The 13069-nt window shown below is 31.6% G+C and overlaps 1 protein-coding gene across 2 annotated transcripts in view; it reads right to left on the bottom strand.

Annotated features, from left to right (window-relative positions):
* Window positions 1-1527: 1527 nt before the first annotated feature.
* LOC114130522 (uncharacterized) overlaps window positions 1528-13069 on the bottom strand; it is a 56762-nt gene continuing 45220 nt past the window's right edge. For both annotated transcript variants that reach the window (XM_050206488.1, XM_050206490.1), the window contains 2 exons: window positions 5511-5728; window positions 1528-3749 (listed from right to left, as the gene is read on the bottom strand). In XM_050206488.1, coding sequence (XP_050062445.1) covers window positions 2796-3749; window positions 5511-5728 — 1172 coding nt within the window. In that variant the 3' untranslated portion in view covers window positions 1528-2795. The remainder of the gene's footprint in view (window positions 3750-5510; window positions 5729-13069) is intronic.

Genomic DNA, 13069 nt, shown 5'->3' on the forward strand with positions numbered 1-13069 from the left:
GTAAATGTGTTCGTAAGCATTAAATAAACACGATTGGTGTGACACAATACACATATGGTTCCAACACCTGAATATAATGTTGCTGGTACCTATTGAAGTTCCCCCTCCCCCCGGAAAAGGTAAAAAATTATTATTCGCATCCACCGGGGACGAAAGCAATCGCATAATACTTAATAAACGAATTTGAACGCACCCGCTCGTTTTCCAAACACCTCCGGTCAAGCATATCGTGTACCCGTAGGGGTGTACGAAATAGGGGACATTCCTCAGTCCAATCGAATTTCAGTTAGACATTTTATTTTTAGTCCAATGTCAATGAACTTTTAGCACCGCCCATGTATGTTTCACCTTTACAGACTAAAAGGAAAGTGTCTGATTTGACATTTAATAAATAAATATTTATGTTAATATTATGTACATCACTGCAATCTCAACTATATATATATATATTATTATTTCTAATCGTACAGGGTTTTGATGTCCCTCCAAAAATAAAATCCCTAGTGTAGTGTACTTTAAGTTATGTACGAATAAAAGAAAAAATAATTAAAAGTAAGTGCACGCGTGATTCAACAAATAAAAAAGTCATGTACAAAGACATCCGAAAAAATGCGATCATAGTACTGCATCGTGGTGTACGTGTTCCAAAGAATATTATAATTTTTACACGTCGGTCTTAAATAAGAACGCGTCTCAGGACACACCTGTTGTAAATATTTTACAGTACGCATAACAGCGTACGTTATACGGATGCCGTTGAAAATCTAAATTTCAAGACGTCAGAGATGAGAGCAATGTGATTTTGCACGCAAAAAGACCATACCAAAAAAAAAAAATTTCGACGATTACAATATCATACACCAAAACCTATGCCAAAAAACAAATAATAAAATAATTATACATCAAAGGGTTTTCGTTATAAAATATAACGTTATAAATTTCAAATCCCGATTCAATGGTCATTCAGAGGTTGATAAAATATATTATACCATTAAATTATAATTTATATTAATATTATGATTTATAATATATTACCTTCAGCACCACACAATGCTGCAAACGAGTGTTTTGTACCATAAGATTCTATACAATTCAATGTGGTTCTATGCCTTTAATACAGGTTCGATGATTTTTAAGCCACGAGTTAGATATTATTATTTAATTATCATGTACCTATGTTATTTATGTGTATCTGTAATATTTTATTATTATAGTGAATAACAAAATTGTTTTATTGATATCTGCAAAACTTGAATAACATAAATGCAATATTCGCGAAACGGTATCGATTTAAAACGCTTCCATTCAACACAACTCATAAGTCCTTTACAATAGCTAGGTAAAAAAAAAATAATAATAATAATAAATAAATAAATAAAAATACACTTGCTTACGTAAAATATTTGAATGTACATATGTATTTCGAAAGCCACTCTATTTATATTTTATACACATAAAAAATAATCAAAACGGTATAAACCGTATCGATATAGGCGAAAAAACACAAAAAATAGACGTCACATTAAATTCGTCTTTATTATTATATTATTATATATTTTACACCTACATCATCCTATTATTAAATTATTAGGTACAAGTATGTATAGCTATATTTTATATTTTTTGTTCCATTGACTATATTGTACATTTTGAACACCATAAACTATTATTATACACCATAGTATTATATAATATATATATATACAAACTATATTATAATCACACCGATCGTTGAACCGACCAACGCGCATTAAACATATACAATAATAATAAAATATTACAATATTAATATAATTGATTTAAATTAACTATATTTACTAGATACACGTCTTACATGAAATATTATTTACAAATAATCACTTTTAATGCACTAAAAATTGATGTATAACACACAAGCAGTTACGAAAACGTCATAATTAAAACGGAAAGAGAAATAAATAGCCTATAGAAACATAAATAGCAACAGTGTGAACGGACCGGCTATAGAGATGATATATGCTCATCCGAGGAAATATTGTATTCAACGGTAGTTGTACGTAGTCACGAGATTGTTCGATGCGACGTACATTGGAAATTAAGTTGTCCTCAAAGGATAAAAGGGGTACTTAATATTCTCTATACATACCGTCGACTACGCGAGAATCGGTCTCAGCGGTGTTTTAAACTAATTGATTAATTATCAACAAATTACAAAGGTGGGAGAAAGGGATATAACCGTTCCCGGAATTACTACGAATGAACGTGTTTTCGCAGAAAAAGGCAGAAAAATGAAAAAAAAAAAAAAAGAAAAACAGAAACTGCAGTCGAACAACACGCTATGACATTACTATTGTATTATACTCTGTTAGTGGATACTATTATTACTACCGTTATGTTTGTATAAAACACAGAACGATTCAAAAGTCTTTGATCAAGTGCTAATCTACTTATATGTGTAAAGTGCGTTACAAAACGTTCGATATGGACCCCGCTGCCACGACTCAGTCGATTACCACTCCGTGGTATTCAAAATACAATTATTTTTATTATTTTTTTTTTTTAACCGTCCATCTCGACACTATATCATGATTTATATTTTTAACATATCATACAAATGCTCTCACGTGAAAATAAAAACAATGCAAAGACCGTCCTGCTCGTCACTAATATTATACAATTATATGTTATACGTCACGATATCGATCGTTTTTTTTTTACCTGATGCGATTTGCAAACGATTAATTCGATTGATGATCGAGACCTTTGAATCGTCCCGTGTTCGGTCGTACACTGCCGTTTAACATCATCGGCGCCGCCTACGATCTGTCCTTGTCGTACTTGGTCAACTGCAACGGTTGAGCAGCCGCCGCCGCCGCCGCCGCGGCGGCCGCAGCCGCTTTGGCCGCGCCCTGTTCGAGGGCCCGGTGGTGGAGGGCGGTAAAGGCGGCCATTTCGCGCCACGAAGCGATCGTGGACAGCACGCTGTTGTGATGGTGGATGTTGTTGTTGCTGTGGTGGTTGTTGTTGTTGTTGTTGTTGTGCAGGGGGTGGTGATTCGGGAGGTGATGATTCGGACCGTCCACCGTTCGTTTCACGTCGGCCGGATGCATGACGTGACCGAAGTACGGAAGTCGGTCGGCCCCGAACCGCGGACGGGACGGGCTGTCGTGATGGTGATTGGCCGTCAGAGCGACTGCCGCCGCCGACGACGACGTCTTTCCCGCACCGTCTTCGACGTCGCCGACGTCTTCTCCATCGCCGCCGTCGTTGTTGTTGTTGTCGTTGTTGTTGGCGTTGTACGAAGACGAATTATTGGAACCGTCTCCGTCGTCCATCGGTTCGTCGACGACGGCGCCACCGCCGACCCGACCGCCGCCGCCGCCGCCGTCGTCGTCTTCGTCGTCCGTCGTCACGTTTATCTCTTCGGACGATTCGGACGCGGCGTAACTCTGCTGGACGAGCTGCCGGTGCAAGTGTTGTTGTTGCTGTTGTTGCGGCATCAGCGATCGGAACGCGCTGTTCTCGCCGCCGCCCAGACACCTGGCCACCGCGGCCGGACAAGGCGGGCCGCCGCCGCCGCCGCCGTCCGGCACACCGGTCGGGCCGCCGATCGCCCCCGCGACCGGCGACACGACCGGCGGCGTGGGCGTACCCGCCGCCGAACCGCTGCTGCCGCCCGACACGGTCGACGCGGCCGCCACGCCCGACCGACGCGATTTGTTCATGCGCTGGTGCCGCCGCCACTTGGCCCTTCGGTTCGAGAACCACACCTGCAAAATACGCGTTATGTTGTCATCAATATCCCTTCCGAATACATTATATTTTATCCGTTTCATATCGTAATAAACCTAACCGCCTTTCTCAAAACTATATTGTACGTTACGTTTTCTACTCGAGTTATATGCTTTCGTATGTTAGGAGATGACTTTTAAAATTGTTTTTCATTTCGGTCACTTGAAAATATAAAGCCTCGGTTATTGGAGCACTGCACTTTACTCGATTTATACCATGTGATCGATTGTATTATAATATGGAACTATATGTTATAGGCACATTAAAAAATTGAATTTAACGCAGTTTTTAATAATATATTTCGATATGATATAGTTATTTTTAATTTTATTGTATTATTTAAGTGGGTTTTCCCTGAAAACTAAAATAATCATAGTTATTCTACTATAAAAAACATAAGACGGTATGAATTTAATGGAATATTTATTACGATTATGATGAGTATTTTGTTATGAGTTAGTTATTATTTCAGATCCACATCTTAAAGTAAATAAAAACTTAACTTTTTCGTCGTAAACGGGACTATTTAAATTGTTTTTAAAAATAATAAACCATTTTCTTGCTTTATGTGGCCGGTCCAGTTGTATGTTTCAAATTAAAATAAGAATCGTGATTAGTGATGTAATAACGATGTTTTTTCAATTCTCCATGAATAAAAATTGGTGATTGATGGATCGAGTCCAACGGTATATGTACCAGTTATAACTTATTTTATGTCTTCAAAATTATTATTAGTAGGAAAGAAAACGGACTATCCATATCATAGGTAGGTACCATCACATTTCCGAGTGGACTCATTAAATTATATTAGTAATTATTATTTTTAGTCCCAGCTAGTAAAATCTAAAAAATAAAATGTCTTTAAAAAAAGTTGAATTATTATCAAATTCACTAAAAATATTTTTTTAAATAACCCTAGAGGCTAATCACGACTGTAAGATTGTTAAAAATTAAAATTAAAAAACAATCAATTATTTAAATACGCAAAATATGCAGTTGGTATATTGTGTGCGCTTAAAACTTAAAATATGCAAAATTATGCAAAATATATTTTCACACACGCATTAAATGAGTTATGTGAAACAAATTATGTCCTAACTTGATTGATGGAACTGTGAGTTCATATAGTATCATTAAAACAAAAAAAAAATCATACACGAATGTATTAATAATTCACAGCCTTGCGGTTATGACTTATCGCGCACATCGTACACACTTGGTTATAGTTTGAATTATGTGAGTATATTAATTATATAGTTAGGTACATGGTTAAAATGTGGTTCTACATTATGTACAAGGTGATTCACCACGCATTGCTAGCTCCAATTATTTCATTTAATAATAAATTTATTTAGCTTTATCATAATTGTATTATATTACTTTTTAGTAGGTGTACTAAGTTAAATAACTCAAAAACTACAGAAACTATCAGAAAAAAATATTTACTTAATAGTTTACAGTACAAAAGTAAGTCGATTTTGAAAAATCAAGTTCGTATTTTTATGAGGGCATAAGGCATTCCTTAAGTAATATGAACAATTTAAAAATTTGAAAATACGATATTAAGTATGTTTGAAAATTCCAAAAATAAGATTTTATATATATAACTCAAGTATTTAAGAAATAGAGGATGATTTATACTTTTTATCACTCTGTATTTAGATACCCGTCTCTATTACCTATATATATATAGATGTTCTTATAACTACGATCAAATACAATACAATAAGTCGTCTTACTTGGACTCTAGCTTCAGACAAACTGGTCTTTGCGGCTAGCCGTTCGCGAGTGCTCACGCACGGATAATGGCTCTTGTCGAACTCTTTTTCCAATTCGTCGAGTTGGTCCGGACTGAATGTGGTCCGATTGCGCCTAAACTTCGGTTGCTCGGATCCGCTGCCACTGCCTACGCTTTCCATGTCATCTTTGCAACCGTCGACGCCTCCGGATCCATCACCTATACAAAATATTGGTAACGGTCAAAATAATACTAACATATTTGTTTAATGTATATTGTATGTAGGTAGATAATTTATAATATATTAATACAAAAAAAACTGGCAGGCTTTTTGTGACTTCATTGAAAAGAATCTAGTACTTATACACAATTTAAATTCTATTATACATGAAATAATTTCGTATAAATGAAGTAAACTTTTTATTGATTTTCCTCCTAATTTTCACGAATATATGTTATAAATTTATTTATTATATAATAATATTAGTCTAGCGGTATTATACTATACCTAACATATTATATTATCGTCAAAAAATAGACAAATCTTCACGTTAGGTCAGCAAAACTATTTTGTTTTTTATCAAAGCAATATATTTATAATATTGATAAATAGCTGATTAAATAATTATCAAAATATAGATTATTGTAGATCAATATAATTTTTTTTAAATTTTCAATTAAATATATGATTCTATGATAACTATAAATATTTTTAATTAAAATATTATTACCAAAATTATGATGAACAGTTTAGGTACATAAAATAAAAATGTGAATACGGTTATATATCTAAAATATAGTGAATAAAAATGTACCTATATTTAATTAAAAAACCACAGTTTTCAGAAATTTATAAGACCAATTAAAAAAGCTTTTTTAAAAACATGAATTATTTTTATAATTTTTTGTAAACAATATTTTGATTAAAGTTATCTTACAGTATCACAAGAAATAATAAAACCATACAAACTTTCCTGTATGATTTTCTTATTTTTATATTATATTTTATGCGGCCGAATCGGTTGAAATCAACTCGAAAATATGTGAAATGGCGACCGAGACGATTTTTGAGTTACTAATACTAATTGTAGCATAGTGTAATACAATGCTACACAAAATAAATAGCATACACGATACATTATAGTGATCTGATCTCAGAATTGATATTTTTGGGTTTAGGTGGACTAACATAATTTTTTATGCGCGTATTGATACCTATACTGGTTACTTTTGACGCTTATATCGCCAACGCGCGTTTAGACAGGCACATATATTTTCAGATATAAATTGCACTATAATAAGGGCCATGTTCGCATTACATAATAATTATAGGCCGACTCGAATGACGACATCAATATTGTGTATACATGGCAGGAAGTGCAATTTGATTAGTCGTATTATTATCGTTATCGTTTTGCATTGCACGAACCGTCGCGCGTGTTCCGGGATGAATTATGCGACGGCCAGCGCAAAAGTGTTTTGGAGTAAAAACAAAAAGGGGAGAAAAAAACGAGAAACACGCCTTTCGTGTCATTTAAACACATACCACCTATATATATGTATATGTATTATTATATGTAAGTGGTACACTACATAATAATAATATTATTTGCAGTACCTACCTATTATAATTATCGTTATTATATATTAAATTAAATATAATAATAATTGTAAAACGTACCCAGCACAACGTTTCCTTTTATTTTATTCGTACATAATATAATAATATAATTGAAATTGCACGGCACCTACATTAGATGTGTAATATACATACTATATATATATACCTACCTACGTACACCGCTTAGCAGCCATGCCATTATATAGGTATATACGCATTGCTATAATATAATATTATTATTATTTCGCTCACACGTGATATTTGCGGCACGCACGTTAATGCGGCGTCCTGGACTACGTGTTTATGTACGTGTAATTTTAACGCGCAGACGCTAACCTACTTAATGTATAATTTATAATTTTTATATATATTATTATATTATAATCGGCCGACGACCGGGTGTGCGCGCGCTTAATTGGAAACGTTAATGCAAATCGTCGTCGAGGAGACTTAGCGCGGGAACTGTAGATACGCTGCTCTGCAGAGATATAGTATAATAATAATATTATAGACTGAATTGTTTGCGTCCGCTTTACTATACTAACATGCGATATTATGATATTATTATTATTGTCATTACATAATATTATTACCCACAGGCTACAGACTCTCACAATATATAGATTATGGGTAAGTACAGCAGGCATAACTGGTCGGCGTGTGAATCGATCGGCGCTACTACTGCGAAGTTATATTGCTGCGAGTACGAGTGCAATGATATATTTATGTAGGTATAGTATTATATGAAATACCCGTTTATCAATATTATAACCCGTGATGCTAACGCCGAGTACCTATAAGTATATAATACTATACGAGTAATACAAATTGAACATGTTTGCGCGCATTTGCATAATATTATATTATAATCGTGTTTTGTTGAAAAATCGAGGAGAGTCGCGTATAGTCTCAATAGACACACGAGTTCATTACTGTTTGTATAGACGATACCATAAAGCTGTCTCTCGAGAACAATATATTTTTTTTTTATTTAGTTTTTTAATTTATTATACTACTGCTGCACGACATGAATAGATAAAACATTATAAAATGCATTAATCAAAATCGCACGAAAATTATAACGTAAAATTTACCTTCCTATGGCGACCAGTCTATTTCGTAAAACATTGATTTATTAACTATTATAATATGGAAGACATACTATGCGCTTAAAATCTGTATTGGAAAATAGAATTTTATTCTTTGTGGTAGAAACCGTACAGGGGAATTAAAATGTGTATGTTATTAGCGTAGTGGTTATTTTTCACGTGTATTTATGCCAAGAAATTTAAAAGTGTTAGCTAAATGAATAGTAGGAGGCGCGTCCACGGTCAACAAATTCACTAAAGGCATCAAACGATGCATTACGTTTTATAATAAAATTATATATTATAGTCGTGTCACTGTTTATTGTTTTTTAACCATTTTATAAATCAAATACTTTAATTTTTGTTTTCTTGGAAGTTACATATATTTTGTGTTAAAATAAAAATAAATATCTAAGAGCCTAAATGTTAGCAAATATTTATTTGCCTCTGGAATTCTAGTACTTTAGGTAAATATTTACGAAGTTCCCGAAAGAAAGTATAGGTTCATAGGTTAAAATTATCTAAACAAAGATGCCTCCACGCAAAAAATTATATCCCACACTGCCTGGGATCTAACAATATAACAGTAACCTTAAGATGGCTTTACAAAGTCTACATGTATATTTTATTGAGTACCATGAAATATATACGAGTAAGTTTTCGATGGTGAGCTAAATGTAAATATAAGTAGAATTGTCTTGTGTAAACAAGTAAATCCAAACGCTCTATTATAGTTTAACCGGTTTATTTATATAGCATTATAATTATAAATTATCTAAATCTATAATATTATATTAATATGTAATCCAGCTTTTTCTACTATTAAAAGTATTTAGAAAATCACTGCAAACTTCAAAAAATTGCAAGTTAACATTTTTATGGTAGAAATTCACCCGAAACGATTTGCTTAGTTATTACGTTTAAATCGAAAAAATCAAGTACCTACTGTATACGACGTTATATATGTCACCCGGATTAAAGATTCTATTTTATGTGAAAGGGAAACGAGTGGACATTTTTTAAAGATAGTAAAAATGAATTATATAAATCGAGTACAAAACACTGAAATTGGATAGAGTCAAAACAGAGATTTACTTAGATATATCCTACGACTTACCTACAAACGATCTCATATATATAGAAACGTACTGTCAAAACAAAAAAAATATTCACACCCCGTGCATTATTCTATACGTAAAATGTATATGTATGCATAATGAGTGACGAGTATAGGTATTGTAACTATTATGTTACATAGCTCTTATATATGTATACACATATTATTAACTCTGAATTACGTACATATATTACAGGCACAATACGATTATCTGCTGACCGATACAATATTTACACACAATTAACTATAAGGCCTATCGGTTATTGTAAATACACACCATGTAAGAACATTAGTTCACTGTACACATTAAAGACATCGACATATTTTATATTACTGAACTTCATATGACTTCGATACAACCATCGACTATATTATAAAACTTTAATAACTTTATTTACCTACTTTGTGATTATTTACTATTTATTAAGCAATAAAATCCAATAACAACTTAAATTAAGTATTAGTTATTTAAATATATTTAAGAGCCTTATATCTGTCTGCTCCTGGCTACGATAATTACGAGATATCTACACGGTCCCACGACTCTACCTGAATTTCTTACATTTAACTAGTCACCCTCCGGCCACGTTACAATATCAACAAGTTTTTTCGTCACGAATCAGTCACTAAAACGGCCTAGGCGTATAATTATGTTATATACAATAGGGTTAGCTATTGACCTGTCATAATATCTAATTAAAAAAATATATATATTTCGTTAAGTTATAAATTATAATAAACAATTAAAATTCATATTGTTATACCTAATACGTTTGAATACGCCGGATTCGTATTATTCGGACTAAATTACCATATATAAATGTAAATCTTAACTTTTCTTAATATTTAAATTATAACAAAGTATTACCTAATTAATATTTAATTGTACATTATCGAAAAGACAGTAGAAGCTATAAATATTTTTAAAATTACTATAAAGTTCAGAAAAATTAAATTGTTTTTTAAACAATTTTATATAGTGCAGTATAGATACTTTAGGTAGGTACAAGATATAAGCTATAAAACTGTATAAATTGAAAATAATTCTAATCAAATTTAATAACTTGAATGATGTTATAATAAATTGCGAAAAACATTAATAGGTACAATATACACATTACGAAATGGATCCCATAATATTATCTAAAATTAATTTTAATAAGATAATTATCTGGTTATGATATATAATATAAGTCACTATGAATGAATATTTTATTGTAGAGGCGTTCGTAATACATAGAGAATTGAATACAATATTTTGAATGTTTGAAACCAGTTTGCCGGTTTAAATTATGCACTTTTAAATAATACATAATATGATACAATTGTGGACTAATTCGTTTTTAATGGAATTACAGTTTTGAAAATCGCGTGGTTTTAATTTCAAATCAGCCGAGGATTTATATTTTATAGTAAGAAAAAAAAGATTAAAATAGATTGAATTATGCCGAGTAGAAAACTGGTTTAAAATCCAGATGGTATTCTAGACGGTGGACGATTCTTTCATGATCATTCATGCATTTAATTAATATTGTATTTTTTATTTTTTATTTTATTTTTTAAGTTATTCTAACATTTCTGGTATTTTCTGATTTTATTATTCATGGGAATTTCAACAGATACGATTTCGTTGTGCTTATTACTATAACGCAGATGATAAATCAGCTACTGCACCATGTGTTTCCGTTTTAGTGATTTCCAGGATGAATATCGCTATCTATATCGACTATCACCCTATAGTGATGGCTATCATAGAGGCTGCGCTAGGCGAAACAATACGCATAATGAAATTATTGTTTTAAAACGATCGGCAACACAATAAAATAATATGATTTGATAATCATAAATTGTGGAGTGAAATATAATATAGTATTGATGAAATAACTTGTATTATGTACCTATATCTATTATACTTGAAACGGCGAAATAGCTCGAATAATTACAAATCAAAAAATCGTAATTACACGGTTACTCGTGTATTATGACTTAACAGTAGCATTTGTACCCACTTTGATCAAATTCTATAAAAAGCAATGAATACAACGGTCTGTACGAGAATAATACTTAGAGCTTTCAGAATTCAGAGCTTTATAGCACAACACGTAATCTCGCGGCGCGCGTCCATAATATTACCATATTGTTTAAACGAATAGTTTTTGTTCAGGCCACGCTGTAAAACAACGTAAAAACACGTACGATAGGTAAATTGAAACGAATTTTTTTTTCTTCTCTGGATTTCAAAGACACTTGAATTGCCCGCCGCAATCGTTCAATTTGTCAACAACCGGTTGCGCGAACCACCTTTTGAACCACTGCACATAATATTATATACTTGCAGACGCGAGACACGTTTTATACATGTTACATACATAATATATAATATAAGTGTACCTACGATGTGCCATGCTTTTTTAGTTTGCACGAGCGGATGTAATAGTGTAGTTATCATTATTATTATTATTATTATTATTATTTACGAGACAATACTATACGTATATACTACAAGTTACAACTATTTTATGATAGTGAATCGCAAACATGCATTTAATTACTTATTTAGTATTAACGCGAAATTCTCGGATGCTAAATACAAACCAACGGCAGTATTTCGTTTTGTAATATACGTGCCTAATGTGAAAACTGCAGAAAACTGTCATAATTATAATATTACATACAGAAATAACTGTACCAAATATAGATTTTACTGGTCAAAATGATAATTTTAAACAAAATTTACCAAACTTTCTTGTAGTTCATACATTTATGACAAAAATTAAAATCACTATAATATTTAAATTTTAATACCTGCATATCATTCACTACAAGAAAATAATTTCGTTAGAAAACCCCACTATACTCTAGAGTGATTGAAATAATTCCCCCGTTATGTATCATGTAAGCTAGCTGCAACGGATATATTGATGACAAATAACAGGACGTAATGTGTATAAGTTCCACCTTTCTATTGCTATCATATTTTCTATTCCAACCCTGGTATTGGTATTAATTACAAACGATTAATAGGTAAAAAAATACCGTTAATTTCGTACAAAGAATTATTACTGAATTCAATTAAAATATAATCGTAAAACTGAATAATTGAATAATCGTAATAATATTTATATTGTGTTCTGTTATAATTGGAAAATATTAAAATTAAAGTTCATGAAAAAAAGTACAGTAAAAAATACGATGAAAAAGTTTTAACAAAATAATAAACAGCCTGAAAAAGTTATTATTTATTAAGTACAAAATAATGCGATTAAAAATAATAAAATATGTTACATTTATACTGATAATAAATAATGTTCAATAGCATTATCAAAAGGTTTCATATCTTAATACATTATTGTATTTATCTCTCGTAATGTCGTATAATTTAGAAAAATGTGTCAAGACTCAAAAATCAAACGTTTATATTGTTAAATGAATCTAATATATAGCATTAAACGCTATCAATTAAATAAATGAATATTTTTCTTATTACTATATTGTAATAAGAAAATTGAAAGTGTTCAGCAATTTATTAATTTTTTTCGGAAATTAATTTTTTGTCCTTTTTATTTTTTTGTTAATTTAAGTATAATTCATAATTCATTAATATTTAGTTTAAATATTAAAAAGCACCTACATTTTTCATTACAATACGATTATTATGAATCAGTTTCTCGTGATATCCTACAGTAATGTCAAAATATACAAATATTTAACAATATATTATACTATAAAAAATA

Source organism: Aphis gossypii, chromosome X (assembly GCF_020184175.1).
Source record: "Aphis gossypii isolate Hap1 chromosome X, ASM2018417v2, whole genome shotgun sequence".
NCBI lineage: Eukaryota > Metazoa > Arthropoda > Insecta > Hemiptera > Aphididae > Aphis > Aphis gossypii.